We start from the raw sequence: 24,544 nt of genomic DNA on the forward strand, positions 1-24,544 counted from the left end.
TGTAATCAGATTTGGACTGCATTGTTACCAAAAACTCAAAAGCAAGGGAGGTTAGTGAAATTTTGAGAACCTCAAGGGGTGTCAGTAAAAGTGTCAGAAACCTCAGGGTAGGTTTCTGAAATTATCCCTAGATTCTAATTTCATTTCAGTTTCCAGACGCATCTTAGACTTTGACTAGACGTTTTTGAACTTTGACTGGACGTGTAATTAATGGGATTTGGTGCCCAATCGCTGCCGGTTTCATTTTGGGCGTGGAAAAGGTAGCACGCCTTTTATGCCTTACGGTGGACTAACTGCACGGCTTTTCATCTGATTGGATTGGTCATGTGTCTCCCCACCGAGTCATCATTGACAGCAATAAGTGGTAGAGACAAATTGCAAATTAGCCCCTATCTATATGGGACTAGCTATATTGGGCCCCAAAACAAATGTATGCCTAGCTATAAGAGTACATCCAAAAGAGGGTATCTAAACACTAACAACAAATGTGACACTATTTTTTTTTAAGTACATTATTTTAAAAAATAAAAATTTAAAGGCAAATAAACCCAATCAATACCTTCCTAAGAGCATATTAAGCAAGATCTTTTAAATTTTTTATTTTTTTGGTAATTAGAGAGATTAAATTAATGACAAACTAAGTCTAGCTCTAACAGCAAACAGCTATTATATAGAGTCATCTGAATTAAAGTTAATCCCCTCCAGAAAAATGAGAGAGAAACAAAGGGTATACAAAGTAAATGAACAATTTACTAAGAATTGTATTGAAGGGCAAAAAGAGAAGGAATTATAAATAATAAATCTTAAATTCAATGCCTCTTACCTAAAAAAAGAAATTCTGGCCTTTTGCCCTCCTTCTCAGCCAATGGCCAAGTAAAGGTAAATATAGTTCTTGATATACTTACTAGATTTGGGCTGTCTGCAGTGCAGAACAATCGTAGATTGCTGCCAATGACTCAAATTGGTTGAATAAATTCAGTTCAATTTGGACTGCCCATTTAAATTAGTAAATGGGGCCAAAATTGAGCTGAACTCATTTGACTAGGGATGGCAACGGGGCGGGGTTGGGGCGGGGCCCGCTGCCTACAAACTCCCCCCGCCCCCGCTCCGTCCCCCGCCTCCCACTCCCCCCGTCCCGCCCCCGCCCCGCTTCCCCCGCGGGGTTAATAAAATTTTATTATAGTTAAATTTTAATAAATAATCAAGTACTAAAATATCAACACATCATCAAGTTATTATTCATTTTAATTTTACAATTGAAACTCATAAAAACAATCAAACAAAAGTTATTTGAATACAATCCAACATAATGAAATAAATACAACTAAAATAGTTAAGTTTTCACTTTTGGTACAAATACAATCACTAATTCATTATTGTGTTTGTGCTTTTTTTTGAGAAAAAAGTGTTATTCTATTAAGTGTAATTAGAAATTTAGTATAAATGTATTAGTAAATTTAGTATAACTAATTAATAAATTCTATTAGTAGACATGTCTAATTATTCATATAATTGATAATATCAATTATATTACATACACTAATATACATTATATAATACATCTAACTAATACTATCATTATCATAAGTTTATAACTAATTAAATTACATATTATATATAATTATATATATAATTTTGTTTTTGCGGGTGGCGGGGCGGGGGATGGGGCGGGGGTATATTCCCCCGCCCCGTTTCTAAACGGGGGGAAAAAATTCCCCCCCGCCCCCGCCCCGAGAGCCCCCCGCGGGCACCCGCCCCCATTGCCATCCCTACATTGACCAATAGGTCTGTTGAAAGTATGGTGCGATTTATAGATCTTGTAATTGCACCAATCCTCAATCCATCTTTTTCAGTCCACCCCTTTCAGTTAGTGTGCCTCGATAGTATATTATTTGTGATAATTTTTTTTTTAAAATACTGTAATATTTTTTTTAATATGATGTATGAGAGATAAAAAAATTATTGAAAAATGTATTAATAATGCAAATAAATAATTTTTTAGAAATAGTCCACAAATAAATTTTTTTCTCAATGTTATCTTTATATAGGAATTGGGCTTTTGGAAAAAGAAAGGACCGATTTTCACAAAAGAATTATTAGTGATCGATCGTTCTCATCAAAATATGGACCACCCTCCAACATTTATGGCTTCATTAGAATAAGGTTTTTCGAGTTTGGAGCAAATACTCCTGCAATTGTTTCGTCATTGTTGTATATGTTATATGATTTAGTTTATATTAACATTACATTGTTGTGAATTTTGTTCATGTAAAACAACCTAATATATGAATACAACCACATTTATAAATGTGTTCCAACTTTTAAAAGAAATATAACAATTATACCAATTGTATCAAACCTTAAATGTGCTCGCTCTTGTCCCAAACTTTTCTCATCTGTCATTCTCCTCCTATGAAACATACCAACTTCAAACAATTCACACATGGCGGAGCTAGACATTTTTCATAGGGGCACAATTATGTTACATTAGTGTTAAGAATATATTTTTATCTTTTTTACATCCCCTGCTCACACTTGGTGTTGTTCTTTTATATGTCTCCAAAATTTCAAGCTTTTATTAAATTTAAAAATTGTTGTATGCTACGAGTAGACTGCGCATATAAATGAAAACTAAAAGTCAGTCTGTCTCTCCACACATCCAAATTAATAAGACATGTAGTTATTATAGTGCGTTCTTTTGGATATGGTAATTTGGAAAATTTTTTAATTATTTTCAAGATACATTTTTAACTATCCTTTTATTTCATATGCATCACATAAAAATGTACTATAATAAATAATATCAAAAAAATTTATCCAAATAATCTTCAATCGGTACAAAACCATAATTTTTACTCCAATCAAACCTTTTTGTACTCGCTAAACAAATTTAATTACAACAGTGCAATCAATGATTTAAATTGATTAGTACTTTGAACATGCTAGCTATCTCTTTAAATCCATACCATAAGATTACATTAATCTATAGTATACGTCAACCACAAATATTGTTGCTAAAAAATTGCATCATGAATATAATTTTCAACCATTTTTTAAAATTTTAAATTATATTTTTCCTCACATATATCACATTATAATACTTTTAAACAATTTCCTATTCAAACCCACCTAGTGTAAATTAGTCAAATTAGTCTTTATCTCACTGAAATTAAGAAAGAATAGACATTTTTTTTGTTCTCTTCTCAATTCAATTTGGTCACATTTCCACTTCCACGTTTTCCTCTAAAAGGCAAAAGCAACCGGTACGGATCTTCTGTCCCACACCCTGTATCACTCCCTGTCACATTTTTTATTATATTACTATTTCTCCTATATAAACATCATGTTTTAGTTCTTTTTATTTCTTTAAAATCCAATAACTATTAACTGAGTAATACAAAAAAATTAACAAACTAAAAAAATCAAAATGCATAAAAAATGAGATTTTTATGAATTTTTTGCTGTATTTTCTAATTTTCTATTATATATTACATTTTTTAAACTATTGTATTTATGTTTTATTTAATTAATAATTATTAAATTTTAAGAAAATAAAAAAGAACTAAAATATGATATTTATGTAGAAGAAATAACCATATAATAAAAAGTGAGACATGAGCCTGTAAGGGTGTGGGTTAGAAAACTCCTCCATCGTGGCTTCCAACACATTAAAAACTCCTCCATCGTGTCCAACAGTGACTGCTCCCTTTCAAATCCTAGTACCCTGACTAAACCCCTACTTTATCCTTCTCTCTCTCACCAACTCCGGCGCACACACGACCACCGCCGCCACCATGCAAGCTGCTCTATTAACTCCGCCAACCAGCCCAACACCTGTCCCCTTCAAAAGCCACATCCCAAAATTCAATCTTTTACCTAAAAGGGTTCCCAACTTCACCATCCAAGCATCCACGACTCAGACTGCACGACCACCTCCGCCACCACAAACTACCGCTTTATCGGAGAAGCTGAACAAATACAGCTCAAGAATCACTGAACCCAAGTCCCAAGGGGGCTCACAGGCAGTTCTTTATGGAGTAGGATTGACAGATGATGACTTGCATAAGCCTCAAATTGGAATATCATCAGTTTGGTATGAAGGGAATACGTGCAACATGCATCTGTTGAAACTTTCTGAAGCTGTTAAAGAAGGAGTTAAAGAGGCTGGAATGGTGGGATTTAGGTTCAATACTATTGGAGTTAGTGATGCCATTTCTATGGGGACTAGAGGAATGTGCTATAGTTTGCAGTCAAGGGATTTGATTGCTGATAGTATTGAGACTGTTATGGCTGCGCAGTGGTATGATGGAAACATTTCCATTCCGGGTTGTGATAAAAATGTAAGGCCTTACATCTTTTTCTGCTGTAACGCCTTTTTTCTATGAAATGTGGTCAGCATTTTTAGGTAAAGATTTGAGCGTTACAATGCTATTTCATTGTTGGATTAACCTTTGTATAGAGGGATTAATCGTTTGTATAGAAGTTGTGATTTTTGGCATTTCTGGGTCTTCTATATGGAGGATCATTTTCTCATTTTGGAACTATTACCTTGAATTTTCAGATGGAGAACTTATCCTAGTTGCTATATTGTTAGCATGCGAGGGCTGACATTCGCTTTTGATGTTGATTAACTTTTTAAAGGGACAGATTAGTATAATATTGCAACTTGCTCGAACTTTTGATGAGTGTTGCATTGGAAGCTTGAGCTTTGATGAGGGACTTTAACAATTAATGTAAAAGTCTCGATTATTGAATTATTCATGGTTTTTCTGTACAGAGGGGTAAGTAGTTCTCCTTTTGGAACTAACGTGTTGATTTTCCAGCAATGGGTAGTCATTTTAGTTAGCAACACTAGTCTGCGAGATCTTATCTTAAATTGTTTGAATTTAACCCTTCAGTGGGACAGGTTAGCTTAATTTCAAATGCTCAATAACCTTCTCTTTTAAATTGTCAATGTTCTTCAACCTGCCTTCTGTTCTGAGCTAATCCTTTCACTAGTGTAGTGGTACCAGAATATGATCTAGGAATACAATCATTTCTAGTTGTCTTGTTTTTCATTTGTTTTTGATTTTATTATAAGAGGCGCTTGAATTTATGAATGTCAACGCAGATGCTATCTCTTTGTGGATACTTTTGTTGGTGAATGAAGAATCAGATTTTCTGAGCCTGGAGGCCATTAAGAATTATTTCTGAAAGTGGAAGGAAAAATCTTTATGTTTTCTACCATGATGGGATATGACATTTTTGGAGATTGAATACTTTGTCTGATAAACTTAGTACTTAAGCAGACAGATAAAGGATAGGCTTCTTTGCACCTTTTCAATTTAATAGAAGAAAATATGTAGACGTTGCATTTTTTTCTGTATTGGTTGTCCCTTCCCCAATATATTTTACAACTTCTGCTGGCTACCTCCAGAAAGCATGGTTTGAGAATTTTAAGCATTTACTTGTTTGAGGAAATGATTCATTGCAAAAAGTCCTCTAGTTATAGCACATTTTGAAATGCTGAATCAATTTGAGCTCATGATGGTCAAGTAATATAAAAATCATGGCCTCAGACTCAAAATACAGAAAGTTTTGAACTTTGATTGTTTAATTTTCTAGAGACTTTTTGCATGTTAAGCATGATACTTTTGTAATTTTGAGCATTAGAACTCGCCATTTCCCTGATTTTTGTGGGATATACTTTGTCTGCCAAACAAATTTGCCGTAGTTGTCTCCTGTCTTTTGCCTTCTATGTATCTATGATAATTAGTACATTGGAAATTCATTCTAGGAGAGTCAAATTTTTAAAGTTATTTATAGATGAAGTACTACTGAAACAAATCTCAAAGTGAAATGAATTCAGTTTAGTGTTATTAATGCTGCAGATGCCCGGTACAATTATGGCAATGGGACGGCTAAATCGGCCAAGCATTATGGTTTATGGGGGAACCATAAAGGTTAGTTTTATTATAGCTCTGTTTAATACTGTTAACTATTCTTTCCATTCTTAGTTAAAAACAGAAGCTTGTTAAGGATCCTGTGGTGCTTTTCCAAATCATCTAGTAAAACTTCAAGCAAGAAGCTCCTGGGCCTTTCTCTTTTTTCTTTTGCAAATTTTTATGTCGTGGACCATCATTGAGATTAATAGCTAGATTATGTCTTCTGGGAATCACATGGATGGTTATTTAAGAGTTTACCTGGTGAAGTTGGCACCAAGGGACATGGAGTCTAAAAGTCTAGAAGATGATGCAAAAAACAATACTACCAAGTAGGATATTTGGTCAGTACTCTATATTGTGTGTGTATCCAATGTTGGCATTATATCTTGAGATATCCACTCTTTAATTGTAAAAGCTGAAAAAGTCTGCAGATAGTGTCAGGATCAAAGTCACTGCTCTGTTTTTTAGCATATAAATGAATATGCTGTTGAACTGGTTGTTGTATCTGTTATTCAGGCTATGATTCTTAAATAAAATGCCTGTGAATCATTCTTTTGCATCAGGATGTACTGCTTAAAGTTTCTTTTTCTGTTTTTCTTCTGTAGCCTGGACATTTTCAAGGCCATACATACGACATAGTATCTGCCTTCCAGGTATGTATGCTGCATTGCAGTGTTGCTGAATTTTTGCTTATCTTTTGATTTGGGTAGGTGGTTTTTCTTGCTCTCTTATGTTCTGTCCTCCCCCACTCCACCTTCCTAGTTTCCTGTGTCCTTTCTGCTTGTTAGAGTGCTTTTTTGCTTTTTCATACAGGCTTACTGATGGACAATGTCAACTAGTTCAGAGCTGAAACTAAATTTAGTTTTCCTCAGATAATTTGAGTTAGTTTTCATACAACTGAAAGTTGAGGTTTAGAAAACAAAATAACTTCGTAAATATTTTTCTATTTTTCTTGTTTTAGAAGATTTCAAAAAATGCAAGGAGATGAAGAATAGTGAAGTTACTCTCATTCTTCCTTTAATTTCCATCTTGTGCAGATAAATAGGGTCTACCCGCCAGAACACAATCTTATGCAATCTGATTTGGAGGATTTGTTTGTAGTTGAACTAATTTGCTACTCCTGCAAAAGCTTATGCTTCTCCTTCTTTTAATTTAAATTACTGGGAACAACTTCAGCTAATCCTTGTCTGGGGAGCATGTAGTTTAGTTGTCATCCTGTTTCTCTAGTTTCTGTCTTCTCTTACTAATGATTGATCAATTTCTATATCCGTAAATACTTGGATTCCATGAATCTTGTCATAATTCTTACTGTAGGCTTATGGGGAGTATGTCAGTGGTTCTGTCAGTGATGAACAGAGGATGAATGTAGTTCGCAATTCATGTCCTGGAGCTGGTGCCTGTGGTGGAATGTATACTGCCAACACCATGGCGTCTGCCATTGAGACTATGGGAATATCCCTTCCTTACAGGTAGAGAATTTAATAAATTCTTCTCCCATCTTTGATTCAGGTTACTTGGGTTGTCGTATTGTTCTTAGCCTAGATGCTATTATGTGACGCTGTTATGTTCTTTATTCAACAAGCTCTTCAACACCTGCTGAAGACCCACTCAAGTTGGATGAGTGCCGCCTTGCTGGAAAATATCTTTTAGACTTGATAAAGATGGACCTGAAACCACAAGATATTATCACTCCAAAATCACTACATAATGCAATGGTGATGGTCATGGCATTGGGGGGATCCACAAATGCTGTTTTGCATTTGATTGCTATTGCAAGGTGAGATGCCGGATGCTAGCCTTTCTTCTTACCAGTTAATGGAAAGTAACACATGCTAGATGCTGGCAGGTCTGTTGGTTTGCAGTTGACTCTTGATGACTTCCAAAGAGTCAGTGACAAGGTTCCATTCCTCGCAGATCTAAAGCCAAGTGGCAAATATGTCATGGAGGATGTCCACAGGGTTTGTATACTTTTGTGGGTGACTATTTTGCTCCAGTTTTCGTCTTTATGATGTACGAATTACTTTCTCATTGAACATTTTGTAGATTGGAGGTACACCTGCAATCATCAGATACCTATTAGAGCTTGGATTTCTGGATGGGGATTGTATCACTGGTATGCTTATTGTCATTTTTTTAGGTGTCAGGAAATGGTAGCGGGGGAAAATTTCTAATTCTGCTTCAAAGCTCTCTTTCATTTCCAGTTCTTTCTTTAATTCTGCTTTATAGGTTGAAATGTGCATTCCACCCTTATTGTGGCTTTAAATTTCTTAAAAGTTGATTTGGTGTTCTTCAATCTTTTATGCCTGTTTTTTGTGTAGTGACTGGAAAGACTTTGGCTGAAAATGCAAAACTGTTCCCATCTTTGTCTGAGGGTCAGGTAAATTCCTGTCAGCAGAAGATAATGTCAATCTGTGGCAAAGATGTATTGTTATTTTCTGTTGGTTAATTGGTTAGCAAAATTAAGGCCATCTTAGATGTATTGTTATTTTCTGTTGGTATTGGTAAAAGCAAAATTAAGGCCATCTTTCTTTTGACAGCAAATTATAAGACCATTGGCAAACCCCATAAAACAAACTGGTCACATCCAAATATTATATGGGAATATTGCACCTGAGGGTTCTGTGGCAAAAATTACAGGAAAAGAAGGGCTATATTTTTCAGGTGAGGTGTGTTGCAACCATAATATTCCTTTTGATGAAATCTATACCTTTTCTTCTGAACATATCTGCCATGCTAAAGAGAAAATTGTTATGCATTTATCTATCAGGTCCGGCTCTTGTCTTTGAAGGAGAGGAATCTATGCTCCAGGCTATCTCAGAAAATCCTGCAAGTTTTAAGGTGAGGTCTCTACTTGTGTGACTTCTGTTTTTTACCGTGTACTTGCTTTTTAGAAGTAGGAGAGAGGACAAAAGATCTGTCTACGGAAGGTGTAATGCTTAGCTCCTGCATTAATTGCTGATGGCCTATTTATTCCTACCTGTTACTGCCTGATTATGTCATTAAACTTCAAAGACTGGGGTTTGCTAGACTTTGGTCTAGTTTCGTAGTCAATTTTTTTGGCACTTAAAACGGCTCTGCAAGTTCTGTATTGGAAGTTAGCCAATTCAAAAAGTAAAATTCTTTAAAAACCCTTTAATATCTTTTTTCTTTCTTTCTTCAGATAGGGACCTAGTAACTTATTGTTATTCAAGGTTACATGGCATTATTGTGTTTTGGCACAAACATGATTTTTAGTTCATTTTAAGATCTCATGCCTGTCGCTATTTTTGAGAAAAACAAACTGAATATTTTTCATGGCATTTCAGTCTCTGTTTCTGGTGTAGGTGTTAAACTGTACACTTTCTCAGCCCATTTGTGTACAATTATATGCTATTTATCTTGAATGTGCACCTCTTTGCCTCTCATATACAATTTCAAGCAGGGATGGAACCATTTTTGAATCTTTTTCTCATATATTTGACAGAAAAATCTTGAGTTCTTGATAAATGATCCCCTTTTCCACTTTGGATTCTTTCTCATTTGATGCTTTCCCAATATTTGTCTTTGTTTAAGCTGATACTGGTAGGCACTATCCTCTGATATGAATGATTGCTTACCTTTATGTTTTCATCACATCTAAGAGAACAATAAGCAGACCTGTATTTTTTTTCAAGCTTGATTGGTTTTATATTCAAGCCACACTGAACAACATTTAACCTTGCAACTTTAAGTAAAGCCTGATTGGCTTTTTCTTTCCTTTGGCATATTGTGCCATGGTCCAGGTTCATAAGTTAATTAGTGCTAAATAAGTTGAAGAAAGATTGATCTCTTTGTAGTTTAGTGGAAAAATGAACCTTATTGAGCCAAGTTGTACTTGAAATGTGAGCAGCTTGCTCAATAATCTTAGCTGCTCCTACTTTCTCTCCTCTTTATACTTCAGGAAGTAAACTGTTATAATTAAACGCATCTTTTTGGTATGATATTGACTAGCTTTAATTGTAATATTCTTTTATGTTTTTTTATATGTTTCTCATCTTCCAGGGGAAAGTAGTTGTTATTAGAGGAGAGGGGCCTAAGGGTGGACCAGGCATGCCTGAAATGCTTACACCAACTAGTGCAATAATGGGTGCAGGTCTTGGAAAGGTGTGCTATCCTCTGATTACAGTTACAATTGGCTACTTGGGTTCATGTATTCCTTGTATGATGTCAGCATATACTGGGGATGGAACGGGAAGTTCTGCAAAACGTTTATTTGTTGTCTTGAAACTTTTGTTAAAATGTTTTTCTGGTTTAGCTGTGTCTAGACCTGAAATGATAGTGGTGGCAACTTTTTACGCTAAACAAAATTTGTGGCTCAATTTAAATACTGCAGGATGTTGCACTGCTGACTGATGGAAGATTTTCTGGAGGCTCGCATGGATATGTCGTTGGACACATTTGCCCAGAAGCACAGGTATGCTGGTTTTGTGTCTAAAATGTGTTGAAGGAATAATGGAGGTCATGAATAGTTAAAGAAGGAAAGGAACGAGTCAGAAAATACTAATATATAACATTGATGTAGTGTTGCTCTCGGCTCAAATTGTCAACATGCATACCTTGTATCTGGTTACATTTATGCAAATGATCAAGTTGTGTCAGCCCTTTTATTCTGCAGTTCAAACTTGTCTTCTCTTCTGTTGAGCATCTTCTTCATCACATTGCTCCAAGGAGATCATAAATACAACTTGAAGTTGTAAAAGAGATGGGTTTCCTTGATGCGCACTTGGTTAAGCAGTGCTGTTCTTATTTATAAAAAAAATAATAACAATTTGACATTTCTGTATTATAATTTTTGCTTGGCATTCCTTGCACTTTAATGGACTCACCTATGCAAGAGTCAAGATAAATCAGAGCCCTAGTTTGGCAGGCATTGAAGATAACATGTATATTCTTGTTTAACAATTTGAACTGAGAGGACCTAAGTTAGGAACTCATCGATAGTTAATGTTGCATCAGTACCTGACCATGTTGCTACTGCATACTGATCAAAAGATAGTTGTGGCTACTTGATGTTGGTTTAGACAAGCCTTGACCTACAGGAGGGATAAGATGCTTGTTGTTTTCTTGCGTGCTATGTGTGGATTTTAATCAAATTTTGCATCCACAGATGATGTTGTTGAAGAAGAGGAACGCAACCTTTGTTCCTCTGCAGATACCTTTAAAAACTCTCCCGGTCGCCAGCCTTAAAAGATAAATAAATGAATAACGTGTGATTAAGAAGAACTAACTTTTTAGTGTTTTGAAGAGAACACATTCTAAACAAACCTAACCCATTCCCCCTTCCCTTCCATTCCTCCTCAAGTGAACTTCAATGTTTGGTAGGTTCGTGATGCAAGAATGGTACTCCAAATATGATAGGTTGGTTAGTGCGGCAACTAAGCTTTTGATAGAGTTTCTTTCTGCTGAAATGTCAGGCAAATCTACATGTATCTTATGAAGTCTAATTTAGCAAAAGCTTTGTTCTTTAACTGAGTGGAATGCACTTCACTTGCAGGAAGGTGGTCCAATTGGTCTTGTAGAAAATGGGGATATCATTACCATAGACATCCAAAAACGGAGGATGGATGTTGATTTAACAGATACCGAGTTAGATGAGAGAAGAGAGAAATGGAAACCCCCAACGTATAAGGCCGACCGAGGGGTACTTTACAAGGTATGCAGTTTTCCTTGTATTCTTTGATTGAGTTGATCTCTTTCCACCAGACAAAGTTTTGAGACTCGAATCTTATGCCATTTTGTCCTGGTGCCAGTACATCAAGAATGTGCAATCAGCTTCAAGGGGATGTGTCACTGATGAATAATACTAGATACTACGCGCGTTAAGAAGGCATAGAGGCAAATATGCAATGGCCAATATCCTGCATGCATCAATTGGTTAAACATTGCTCGGCTCTTTAGGGAAAGCTACAAAGGGACCGCTCAAAATTCTCTCCTAGTTTTAGTTCCTGTAATATGCTGTGTGGGAATGATATGATATGATTTTGTCTTTCTTTTTCCTCCTTTTACCTTGTAAGTTTGTAACTACTCTGTTGGTAGTTGTATACTACATAACACGTATAACGGTGTTCTCAAAGACATAATCATGCTTTCTATTAAAAAGATGCAACCCAAACAGGGTAGTGTAATATTTTCTATACTGTAGTTGGTGTATTTTCTATTGTAAGTGTGTAATTCTATGGTAATTCTAGTCAAGTAAAGAAATACAAAGTGCTTAGCAAACAGAAAAGAAAATTAAAATGGAGATTGAGAAGAAGCCATTTTCTTGGTTAGCTTACTACTTGGAGATGGATATTGCTGCTCTTGTCAAGCAGATTTCTAAGATAGGCAGAGTAAGTATACTCTGGGAAATGCGACTCAAGCATTATTGAAGTAGTAAGTATGCAATCCAATGGGGGACCTAATTAACAAACAACCGATAAAAATCATAATAAGGTAGCAATATAACACAGGAAAGGAAGTGAAAAAGATGAATGGTACATGCATGTGTTGGTTAAAATAAGGGTTAACCAAATAAATGTTTGTAGGTCTCTGATCGATACTCGTGTGCTATCTCGCTGTGTATCTTTGGAGCAAGGTTCTACACAGTTTCAGGGGATTAATCTGGTCGAAAGGTTGGGATACCCCCAAGTAAAAAAACAAATAAATAAATTTCTGAAGAAGAATAGACAAATCAATAGGGGATTTTCTCTGTTGCTTTAGACAAATCAATAGGCAAAATGTAGTTTAATCAGAATGAGCAAAAGCTATTCCTTCATAGATTTTAAACTTTAATTTTTTGGGTCTTTTAAAAGCATTCTAAAATCTAGGTTTAAAAGCAAATGATAGCATCAAACAAACTGATTTTCGAGTACTAGAAGTTAAAATCAAACTGAAATAATAGAATAAGAACGCCTGTGAAAAGCCATTCGAATAGAAACTTGTCTTTTGAATCACACAATAAAATCGGTTGCATACTAGTTAATAACAGAAATACGTTATTGGTAGTTTGTCACTTCACATTTTTAAATGACACTTTATTTTATTCATGTGCTTTTACAGCAAAAAAAAAAAAGAAAAAAGGATGGAGTATTATTAGTAATAATTGGAGTGCCATGAATAATGGCCAAAAAAATCAATAGGGGATTCATTGTTGGTGTTTTTGTAAAAGCTCGCTAATGACAAATGTAAATTTGAATAATTAAGTTGGGCTATAAGAAAGTGTTTCCAGATTATCGTACAGAACTGGACATTGATGGCACAAAAGCTATTTGGAAGTCAAATGGTTGGCTTGTTTAGGCCAAAAACAACCTAATTCTGCTATTGAGATCCAACTATTTGTGGCCCTAATAGTACTTAGTAGTTAATAACTTCTAGTTATTTGTGTTGTGATCATTAATTCACAATAGTTTAAGATTGGAGGCTCCTAAAAAAAAGAAAAAAGTCGTAGAAGATAGGCAGCCAAATAGCCTACTATTGAAGCCCAAGTGGTGTATCTTTTAGCATGAAATTGAACTGAAAAATCTGGTTAAGATTGATTAGCGTCTTATGTGAGGAAATGATATTCAACACACCCTATTTCATACCTCAGATCTTAACTATTTTAATTTGGCTAAGAATGCAATGAAAATTAAGATAGTATTAGGGGTATCTAGATATCATCTCCCCCTTTATTTTTTGAAAAAAAAAATCAATTAATGATACTTCTTTAAGCCCTGTTTGGGATTGCGGTGCGTTTATAAAAAATAAAAAAAAAAGCGCTTTTAAACAATAAAAGTACTTTTGGGGTGTTTGATAATCAATTTTTCGTAATTTAACGAGTCCAATTTTTGATAATTTAAGAGCATTTTTAATAAAAGCAATTGTGTCAGTAGTGCTTCCCTGTAAGTTAACGTAGCTCCAAATGAGGCCTTAGTTGGCTTTTGATGAAGGATAATTATTAGTCCAGATGGGATTTGAGGATTCAAAGATAATAAGTAAAAGCAACATGTTTTGCATGCAATTTGAGAAACAGTAGAACATTAGCCAGGTAGCATCATATCTCAACCATGGTAAGTGCATTCACCAAGAATTTACTTTTGGTAAGTTAGACATCCTTCTCTATTGGATTTATTTATTTATTTATTTTGGGAGAAGGAGAAGGAGGGATTTGTTTCTCCTTCTTCAAAGTATATTACTTATGTTTCAACCAAGTGACTCTATTTGCAAGTTATATTTGAGCAGGAGATGTATCATAGGAAATCTGCATATAATTTTCAGAAATTGAAACATCAAATATGGACAGCAATAGTTTGCTGTGGAAGAAGGGCATTATTAGTCTAGATAGCAAATTGAGACTTTAAAACTCTATTAGGATAAAGATGTTTTGTATTGGATATGAGAAAGAGCAACAGGTGGAGTCATATTGTGTTGCAGCCATGGTTTTTGCTTGCATTCAATTAGCAACAAGAAGACAAATATTACCATCGAAAACACCAATAAATATTTTGCAACTTTTATCTAATCCTTATTCTTTGATTATATAGAGTAAAGCTTCTCATTGTAGGTCAATTAAAAGCAAAAGTTTGGGTGAAAAAAGGTTTCCGCAATTTGCTATTGTGCATTTTTTCAGGTTCAAAAGCCTAATTGTTTGGATTGTCCTTTTTTACCAAAATTTTTTTACGTTTCTCGTGAATATATTTTTTAATTTTTTTATTTTATATACGTCAAATCGTTACAATGCCTTTTTCTATAAAAACTTCAGAAAGTAGCATCATACCCAAGTCAATATTAAGCACAAGCCTGCGAAATTTGCCTTTTGAATTTGTTAGATCAAATGTAATTAAATTGCAAATGAACGTTGTACTAAATCAATTCAAAAGACTGTTGCATGAAAATTTTCTGTGCTTAACATTTATTAAGTTAAAATGCTTATGCGTGCAAACTGATCAACATAGGCTGTCCAACTTATTTGTATTATCCTAATTGATTCAAAATACAAGTTAAATATCCGAAACTCCTGTGTAATTGCTCCAGCCAAGTGTAAGACTAGAATATATATCAAAGCCCTGCCGTCTATCCTAGCTTTTGAATTGGCTAAATCGCTAAATCATGGCATTTGTGCGTTCGAGTTGAGATTGGAAAGCAAAATTGCTTGAAATCTCATCGATACTTAAGACATCCATTAAGGACAATTATTAGCCTGTGTTATGGAGAAGTCTGAATATTATCCGAAATGATATACTATTACAGTGCGCTTGAAATCGTCTGTCCCGCATTTTGTCTTTGTCCTGTCTATCTCGTCCCTATTTAATTACCATGTGTATTGATTAATAACTCTTAAAATTTTATTGTGAATAAGTTCAATAATCAATAACTTTTAGGATTTTATTGGAATATAAGTCCAACAGTACAATACACGTGGTAGTTAAACAAAGATGAACAAATTTAGGATTCTATTGAAAACACAATACGCGTGGCAGTTAAACAAAGACGAGACAAATAGGATAGAGACAAAATTGGTGACAAAGGATTTGAAGTGACTATCGTGTGATTTTTTTTAGAAATAATTTAATACGTTAAAGGTTTTTAGCATCGAATACGAACAAAGTGAAGAAAAATATGCAATACACATTTCAATCAATGAATAAGTGACAACTAATATAATTATTAATTACGATTGAATTTCTTGTAGGGTACTTATTTTGGCTGAGTCGAAGCACGAGTCTCACGAAAAGTCACAATAATTTTCAGTAAATGTTTAAAAAATGCTTATGCATGCGAAGAACTTGTAAATTTCATTGGGAACAAAGATAACATAGTTATGTTTATTGTTTCATTTCCTCTGAAAATGACAGGTAACAACAATGTTCACCTTCCAAGTAAATATAATACAATTGATTCAAGAAAAAAGTACAACTATAGCATGAATATCATAGCATGAAATGACATTCTGGAATTTACTACGAAACAGCCACCTTCTTTCAAAAATTACGTAGAATCTTTTACAATTGTTCAAGACTGAGTTTTCAAAAGTTTTGTGTTTTATGCCCGACTTGTCTGCAACTCCATGCGAAGATGACACAGTCAAGAAAGAGATGAGACAATACGAAGACTTGGTGAGCAGACGGTGGCACATGCTTTTTTGGTGTGGTAAAAGAAGATCGGGTGGAGATAGGCCTTGTTTGGCATGCAAGTTTTTAACCAAGTTTGTTTGTTGCAAATTTTTTAACAACGTTAGCTACAATAATCTCAAAAAATTTCTCAAAGTTTTTAAACTATATACTTCAAAATATTCAAAAATTAACACACTTTAAAAATTTTTTCTATAAATTCTACAGTAAGTTACAGTAAAGTTTTAGACAAACATCTAAAAAACTCACTTGCAAACGGGCCCTATGTAACAAAATTACTTCTACACTTTTATTCCATGGAAAGTCCGTACAACTTTTTAACTTATACTAGTTAATAATAAGCTACTTACGAGCTACATTTGGATTAATTATTTTTGGAGGTGTTTTTGAAATATTTTACTGTAATAATGTAGGTGCAAAATTTTTACTGTAGATGAGGCTATTTTTGATGTTTTTGAGATTATTTTTTGGCATTTTTGAGATTTTTTTGTGTGTTTTTGGTATTTTTGAGGTTGTTTTTTATGTTTTTGAGATTGTTTTTGTTTGTGTATTACTGTAACTTTATATATGAAAAATTTATTTTTCAAAAAATGACCAATCCAAACGGAACTTTAAGTAAGAAGTTTTTTAAAATTTAAGCTCCATTTCCATTAAATTACGAACCGTCCAAATCGATTAGTTGATGTAAATTTTTAAAGAGCAGTGGTAGATAAACCTGATAATTGACGATATTCACTTGGTTTTATTAGATCAGTATATTCTCAATGCACTTTGAGGTTCAAGAAAGACTAATAAACTTGCGCATCGTTTAGCTCATTATGTAAAAATTGCCTCCCTTTCTGAGACTTGTGAAATTTTCCTCCAAATTTTGTTAAGCAAATTGTACTGGACAATATCTAGCAATCTCATTAATAAGATTTTTATTTCATAAAAAATGAAAAAAGTGACATACAAGCAGATCCCGAACTCTAACACGTCCGAATCCTTTTTTTTTTTTTTTTCTAACAAACGTTAACAGTTTTATATAAACACTTGATAGTACAAGATTAATTACAAAAAGGGATCATTGCCCTCATTTCCTTCTGTGTTAAATCTATCAGACATCTTGAAAATCTTGTTCCCATTCAACGTCATGCACTAACTTAACAACAAATTGAGCTGGTGAATGGCTGATTTCATTTCCTGATCTAGGTATAAATGCAAAACTACAACTTTCGAAGCTTGTTCTGAGTTCCTGCACGTCTCCCAAGATAGTTGCAATGTTGTAATCAGTCAGTGCACCTGTTTATCTGATCCACCACTGATTTGCAGGCAAAACTACAACTTTCGAAGCTTGTTCTGAGTTCCTGCACGTCTTCGAAGATAGTTGAAATGTTGTAATCAGTCAGTGCACCTGTTTATCTGATCCACCACTGATTTGCAGTCTGTATGGACTACCATTTTGGCCTATCCTGCATGTTTAGCCATCAGCACTGCGTCCGAATTCATCGAAGCTTCTTCAAAATGGTACAGCGGTTTCTACCATTTCATTGGTATTAGACTGACACACAATTGTACATGGTATTCTGCCGCACATCAAGTCAATAGGAACCAAACGACAACAACTGACAAGGGTGACTTCACCTTGAAAAATGAAGCACAAAATAAAAGAATAGAAATAAAAGATTACCGGTAACCTGATAAAGAAGTGTGCTGAGAATGGCGCACAAGATAGGCAGGTCATGAATGTGAATGTTTAGTTACATATTAAAATGATAATATTTCAATAAAAATAAATTTGGTCTCTAAAATTTATAATTTTAAGCACATTTAAAACAATTGATGGAACTTAACATTTACTCAAAATCGATTTAGCAATAAAATCCTATTTCAATTTTTCCTATACTACAACCTCCTATATCAAATGTGTATTATTATCCAATTTTAACTTATTTAATGAAGATATACTTTCTAGCTTAGATGATAATGTTGTGCCTATATTATTCTATATAAAGTACATAGTGGTTAACAACATTGTGTCATCTTATTTGAATTATTTATCTATTGAACCAAAGAAGTAAAACAATCAAAATATATTTCATAAAAAAAAGACTATAGTAGGTCAACTACATATAACCAACAGACATTTAAAATACTTTGAACTCGTGCTAAATTGCTCTCTTAGTGGGGACACAATTTATTTACTTTTCAATCTATTAAATCCAATTAATTTATTTTTCTATCTATTAAATCCAAAGTTTCAATGGAAAGTTTTAAAATAGTTACTTGGCTATTTTGTTTACCTTAATATTTTACCCTACACCTTCCCCCCGTTACCTTAATAATTTTATTGAATGATTCAAACAATTATACAAAATATTAATTTCATCTTAAATTCAACTGATAATCTATTAAAATTGAAAAAAGAAAACGAATCTGATTTACTTATAGTTCATATTCTTTATAGTTTGAATGGATATCTAATTGAGCATTTAAATATCAACACAAGTAACAAAAAAATAATAGAATTCTTTATCAATTAATTCTCCATAATGCAAAACCATACATACATATATTATGCTACATTTGAGACCAGTTATGCAAGAGTAAAAGTCTATGAGAACAAATGGGATGAATACACAAATAAAAAAAAATAAAAGAAAGAAGTTTCTTGAACTTTTGCACATTTTCAACATAATTTTAATCTAATTTGCATTTCTTTTCCTTTGAAACCATTAATATCACTATTTAAAATCTAAAATACCATGATGATCCAAATTCGAAACATTGCTATAAAAAATGCAAAGTCAAAACTATTGAGTAGTGGCAAATTGACTTTGATCCTTAATCATCATTTTTTCGTCAATTATCCTAAATATGCTTAAGATTTGAAACGTTGGGAACCAAATTTGTTTTTATCCAAACATTAATGATCAGTCCTACACACATGCAAAGTATTATAAACAAAAATTGTATTTCTTCCAAAATTTTGGATATATGTCATGTATTGATTTAAGAAATAATCTTTTCTATAATGACAGTATATACATTATCAGCATTGGATGAACGACAACTATGAAGAATTTGAATTTGAAATTCAATCTTTGCACACATGTCATGAATCAAACGGTGATAGTATATACACTGTTAGTATATATAAGATTTACTCTTGATTTAAATTACAACTTTTAAACTTATTTTCTTCATAATGGTTGGTTAGTAATGATTTAGTTTTAATATTATTGTGATGTCATTTTCTAATAAAGTGGAGTTGATTTTGTCACTTAATCATAAATTTTTATCTCTTTTTGCCTAAAAATATGTTCAAGTTCGGGAGTACCAACTGTAAAAAGTTTTTTTATGTTGTTTGAAAGAAAATTATTCATTCATTAGTAAATTCGGGCATGTCATCTTGTATTATATTATCCATGAAAGTATATGGAATACTTTTAATGTGAAGATTGTTTGTTGTCATACTTTTAGAATAGATAATGAGGAATTATATTTTTGTATTTACACCTATTAAAAATATTCTTAACTGTATCACTAAATAGTCTAATCAATACGGATATTTGATTTCAAGCATGTATACATTAGTGCAAATACCATTAGTATTACTAGTGATAAAGGGCACACTCAATCTATGTGTAATTTAAAACAATCACTTTATATATGGAAGAAATTGGTATAAAATCTTAATAAACAAAAAAACTTTGATCTTTTAAAAGCTTTTTTAATATTATTTTATGAATTAGGTAATTATAATGTTTATGGTTGTTTATCGATGAAAGTTAGTTGTGCTATTGAATGACAATACATAGACAATATGTTAATCAAATTATAAAAGTATAGTTAAGTGATTATGATGATAATGTTGAAAATTTAAAAGTGACAAGTGTGGTCTAATTAAATTTCACCTATTTGCACTCCGGTTATTATGTCATCACTTTATTCTCATTAATTTGGACTAATATCATTACAAATGCATTTTTTAAACATTTATTTATGTTCTACCCGCAAATATAATAAAAGAATCATATTAATTACTTCTCATATAATAAAACAACATATTACTTCTCCTACAAATATTCTATCTCAACTAATTAATTAACCATTCGTTTACTCCTTTACAATTATTAATTCCTATGATTGGTTTAATTAATTGTACATATTATTCCAAAATTTCTTCTAAAATATTTAAATTATCTACTCTTTTGTCAATTTATGTAATTAAATGAATCAAAGTTTATCTAATTTTGCACATACATATATTATTTATTTTTTTAAATTTCTTTTTAGTTATGTATCTAATTTTGCATTTTCTTCATTATGTCTATTGTTCATAAATTAGAAAACAATAATAATGTCTTGGGTCTTTTCACATGGGTTAACGTGGGTGAACCCACAGTGGAGGTGAACCCAAGGGATGTGACTGACAAATTGTCTTGGGTCATTTCAATGTGAAACCCACCATTACAACACTCAGAGCCCACACCAAAAACAACCTTGAATTTAGCTTTTCCTAACGTGTCTTGCTCGTACCACATCCGTACCACATCAAACCACTTTACCAACGCATTGGTACAAACCACTGTACCAATCCTTAGAATTTTCGAAATGTTTCACTCCTGAAAGGGTTCGGGATTGTTTCGTCAGCGTCAGCTTCCATCGGGCAGCAGGAGTGGAGTGGGAGAGCAATTGAGTCTGATAGTGCATCATTGGCAGCAGGCCTAGGACTTGGGCTGCCATGTGATGGTGGGTCCCTTGGGTGGAATTCTTTTTGTCAACCATTAAAGACTTGCCAACAACGAAGGCAGAGGTACCTTTGGTTGATCCAGACACAAGGAAAAAGTTATGTCTGAGATTTATTGCAACACCAAGATACTCTGCCACTTCCGCAAGTACTTTGGCAGAACCTTCAGAACCAGAACTCCATTTTATGTATTTACCTCCAACAGCCCAACATGCAGATGTAGGAAATTTGAGTTCTGTGAAGGCGTATGGACATTGAGATGTCCAAGCACTGCAGAATACTCGGATTGACCAAGAGCAAACAATGAATTGTGACCATCTGGTTCCAGTTGATGCACAACAATTAGCACTTTTGCTGCAGTATCCGGATCGAATAGTTTGATTTTTTCGCACTAGGGTTTTGTAGCAAAAGGGGTGGAAATTGTTGGAGGAAAAATCAGTGGTGAAAGTGTTTTTATTCTTTCTTTGCTTAGAGACTATAACACCCTTAATATTTGGCCGTGCGTCTCACAAAATGATGCTTCCCGTCAAATTTAACTGCTAGATTTGACAGAAGGGTCACGAATATTCTATTTTATTAGATTGAGGGCCAAAACTTTACCGTTAATTGTTGGAGGGCTAAAACTTTACCTGGTAAAGAGTTGGAGGGCCGTTGGGACTCTTTTCCCAATTCGAAATTATCCGTCTTTCCTCCAACCAATCACTGGCTTCTATTCTACCTACTTTCAACATTTGACCCAACCCTTTCCTATATGGCGATCAATTACACTGGCAATTCAAATATCTCGCAAGTTTGGTAGGCAAGATGGCTTTTAGACTTAATCGCAAGTCCATCCCCGCAAAGTAGGTTGAATGCTAAATTGTTCCGTGTAACATAAATTGCCCACTACAGACAAATGGGTAAACATTTCGGGTGATTTTCTGTATATGAAAGGTGTGACAAGACATTCATACCCTCGTGTACATAATACTTTGATAGTTTTATCTTAGAAAATGATCTTATTATATTTTTCTTAGTTAAAAAACATTGTAGAGTCCAAAGAATAGTGATACAATTGCATATGTAATTATAAAAATGAAATAAGTTTTTTTTTTACTAAATAAATTCTATAGGTTCTTGTGATAATTTATGATATTTGAATATTTGTGTAAAGAAATATCGAAATATTTAAACATCAAAAGGAATTATCAATAAGGACAATCAAGGTAAAAGAAGTGAAATTCTTTTTTATGAATACAAGACTATTTTACAAAAAAAAGACAACAGTATATATTTAACTATGGACAAATACCAACATTTTACTACCTATATAGTTCACTTTCAAAGAAAGAAAATGAAAAGCGGATATATGCATGTGGAAAAGATTAGTATTATTCAATGATTAAGTATATACTTTTATTTTATGGCCGAAAAGTATACTATGTGATTCCTATGATTATTTATACAATTTGATTATTTTTTGTAATAACTCCAACTTATGTGAAAAGTGACTAAAAATTTTTTATTTAGTAAAAATAGCTTATGTGATTTCTATGATTATTTGCATCTGCAGTTGTATCACCATTTTTTCGGTCACGACAATAATATGTTCTTTCACTAAAAAAGATATAATAACACCATTCTCCAAAAATAAAACTATCAAAGTAATATATGTACGAGGGCAGAATACTTTTGCTCATCTTGATATTCTTTATAGTAATTAGATTCTGCAAAGCTTCTAACAGCTAAGTACAAGCCCTATACGTATAATATATGATCCCAATGGTCCAAGTACAAGATGACGGAGGAATGCTGGAATGGCTTAACCCTCCACCACTATTCTTGATGTCCTGGAACTAACTAATTGGTTCGTCATAAGTTTTTGCCGTTGGTTTTCTTTGTATTCAATAGGCGGTGAATATGAAAGCAATTTGGGTTGATTATTTCTTTGGTTCAAATGCTTATTACTTGCAAATGAATATCATACCAAGTCAATGTGAAGCATGAGAGTGAAGGGTCGGCAAATATCGGCTTCTGTATTTGTTTGCTTCCACGCTTATGCATGTAAAACCAAGTCATCAAATTAAAACACCAGCCTAGAAAGATTCAGAGAACTTCAAAATTTTCTTTTATATCTTTACAGATTCTTATGATTCAAACTAATATTTATGTCCTCCTACTTATAATTAGCAGTATCCTAATTATTTTATAGCTAATAGGTTAAAAATCGTGTGCTCCTATTTACCTTGCCCCAGCCAAGTGTCAGCCAGAAATCAAAGCCCTGCTGCAGATGTCAATTAGGGGCAATTGCTAGTAAATGCTTAGCATGATGGATACGACAAAGTGAAGATATTTTGGTTGGTTTACGCTACAGCCATGGCTGGCATCTGTATTGAAAGATCCACAAGAATCCAGATTTCTATAATAATTGCTATTAAAAGCTTGAGTGGTCCTATTGGTTACAAGTTATAGAGTAGGATTCTTTTTCTGGGGAAAGTTTTAAATTGAGAGCTGAAACAATCTGTTCTGGACTATTTCGCCATTGGGCAGCATGATAACAGGTGCAGATTCGTCCAAGATGCGCAGGTCGACTTCACTAGATGCTAGAAGTGCTTCAAAACCATTCACATCAGTTAGTTGGTGAACTATTTTATTACCAAATGTAAAGAGTTTGGCTAGTAAAATAAATTCTACTAGATCAGGTTTGAATCCATTATAAAAATTTGACGATATTATGGATTGAAATAATCTACCTATAGCTGGACTGGATTACGTGCTTGATTAAATTGAAATTGTTTTGCAGACGTGAAAGTCTAAGCAGCTGGAGCATGAGAAGTTAGTCCATAATAATCGAAACTAGCGAACTGATTCCATGTGTTCTTAAGCTTTCCTAGTAGCAAGACTTAAAGCCTCTTTATTTTCTGCCAAACAGTGTAGCAAAGAAAGCCCTTTTGTTTCTTTTTCCTTTTTGGTCAATCAGAGAAACACTTTTGAAGACGGTTTTGAAAGCTGGTGATATGGTGAACAATTTTACAAGTTGATGTCGAAATTCTGGAAGCGTTTAATCCTCCACAACCGTTCATTGATGTCCTGGTATGGCACTGAGTTGGAGATTGCATTGATGACGAAATGGTGGTTGGTAAGTTTAGAGATTTTCATTCCGCCAAGTCTCTCGTATCACAACCTTAATAACATCAAAGCTATTTCACTTTCAATTACAGCACAAGATTCATGCTGATGCCTTGTTCAGTAATTGGACCTTGCACTGAGATTGGTCCCCCAAAACAAGAATCTTGGTCACATGCTTACAGTTAGACGCGGACGAGAATTAAATTGTACATTTTTTTTTTGTCGACACAAAAAATTCTATACTATAATTACTCCTACTCTACACTAGGGGAAGAGAGAACTAAAGAGGTGAAGGGGAACCGAATGAACCATTATCGGTCCAGACGAGTGCATAAGCACCCGTTGGCGAAATATTTTCAAGAAAGCTTGGATATTGATCTCTCGGTCTACACCAAATCTCTTGATCTACACCTAAGTAGAGGTTTTAAAACTCTCTTGGTGGCCTACAAGAATCTTGTACGTGGAATGTAGCAAATGAAACCTTTGGTGAAAGTCTTAGGTATTTGTCTAAAAGCATCAAATGAACATTCAATGTACGTGTTGTGCAATTGTTTGCCAAATATCATGAACAAATCCTAACCATTTGTACCAGGAAATGGAAAGTAGATGTGCATGTAAATTGATTTGATGTGATGAGTTTGGTTCCCAAGTACTCGAGTATAAAGGAAAGTTGA

The 24,544-nt window shown here is 33.7% G+C and overlaps 1 protein-coding gene across 1 annotated transcript; it reads left to right on the top strand.

The window, feature by feature from the left end:
- Positions 1-3,728: 3,728 nt before the first annotated feature.
- Positions 3,729-12,076, top strand: LOC113767058 (dihydroxy-acid dehydratase, chloroplastic-like). Its single transcript, XM_027311228.1, has 14 exons — positions 3,729-4,340; positions 5,871-5,942; positions 6,530-6,577; positions 7,239-7,393; positions 7,507-7,701; positions 7,771-7,882; positions 7,968-8,037; positions 8,243-8,301; positions 8,462-8,585; positions 8,692-8,762; positions 9,945-10,046; positions 10,276-10,356; positions 11,437-11,595; positions 11,693-12,076. The coding sequence occupies exons 1-14, from the start codon at positions 3,795-3,797 to the stop codon at positions 11,741-11,743; spliced, it is 1,845 nt and encodes a 614-aa protein (XP_027167029.1). The 5' UTR covers positions 3,729-3,794; the 3' UTR covers positions 11,744-12,076.
- Positions 12,077-24,544: the final 12,468 nt, after the last annotated feature.

Source organism: Coffea eugenioides, chromosome 3 (assembly GCF_003713205.1).
Source record: "Coffea eugenioides isolate CCC68of chromosome 3, Ceug_1.0, whole genome shotgun sequence".
In the NCBI taxonomy this organism is placed as follows: Eukaryota; Viridiplantae; Streptophyta; class Magnoliopsida; order Gentianales; family Rubiaceae; genus Coffea; species Coffea eugenioides.

Coding starts and splice junctions, on each gene's coding strand:
- LOC113767058 (XM_027311228.1), top strand. CDS start 3,795: ATGCAAGCTGCTCTATTAACTCCGCCAACCAGCCCAACACCTGTCCCC. Junction 5,943..6,529: donor TTTATGGGGGAACCATAAAG/GTTAGTTTTATT, acceptor TTTCTTCTGTAG/CCTGGACATTTTCAAGGCCA. Junction 7,702..7,770: donor CATTTGATTGCTATTGCAAG/GTGAGATGCCGG, acceptor AGATGCTGGCAG/GTCTGTTGGTTTGCAGTTGA.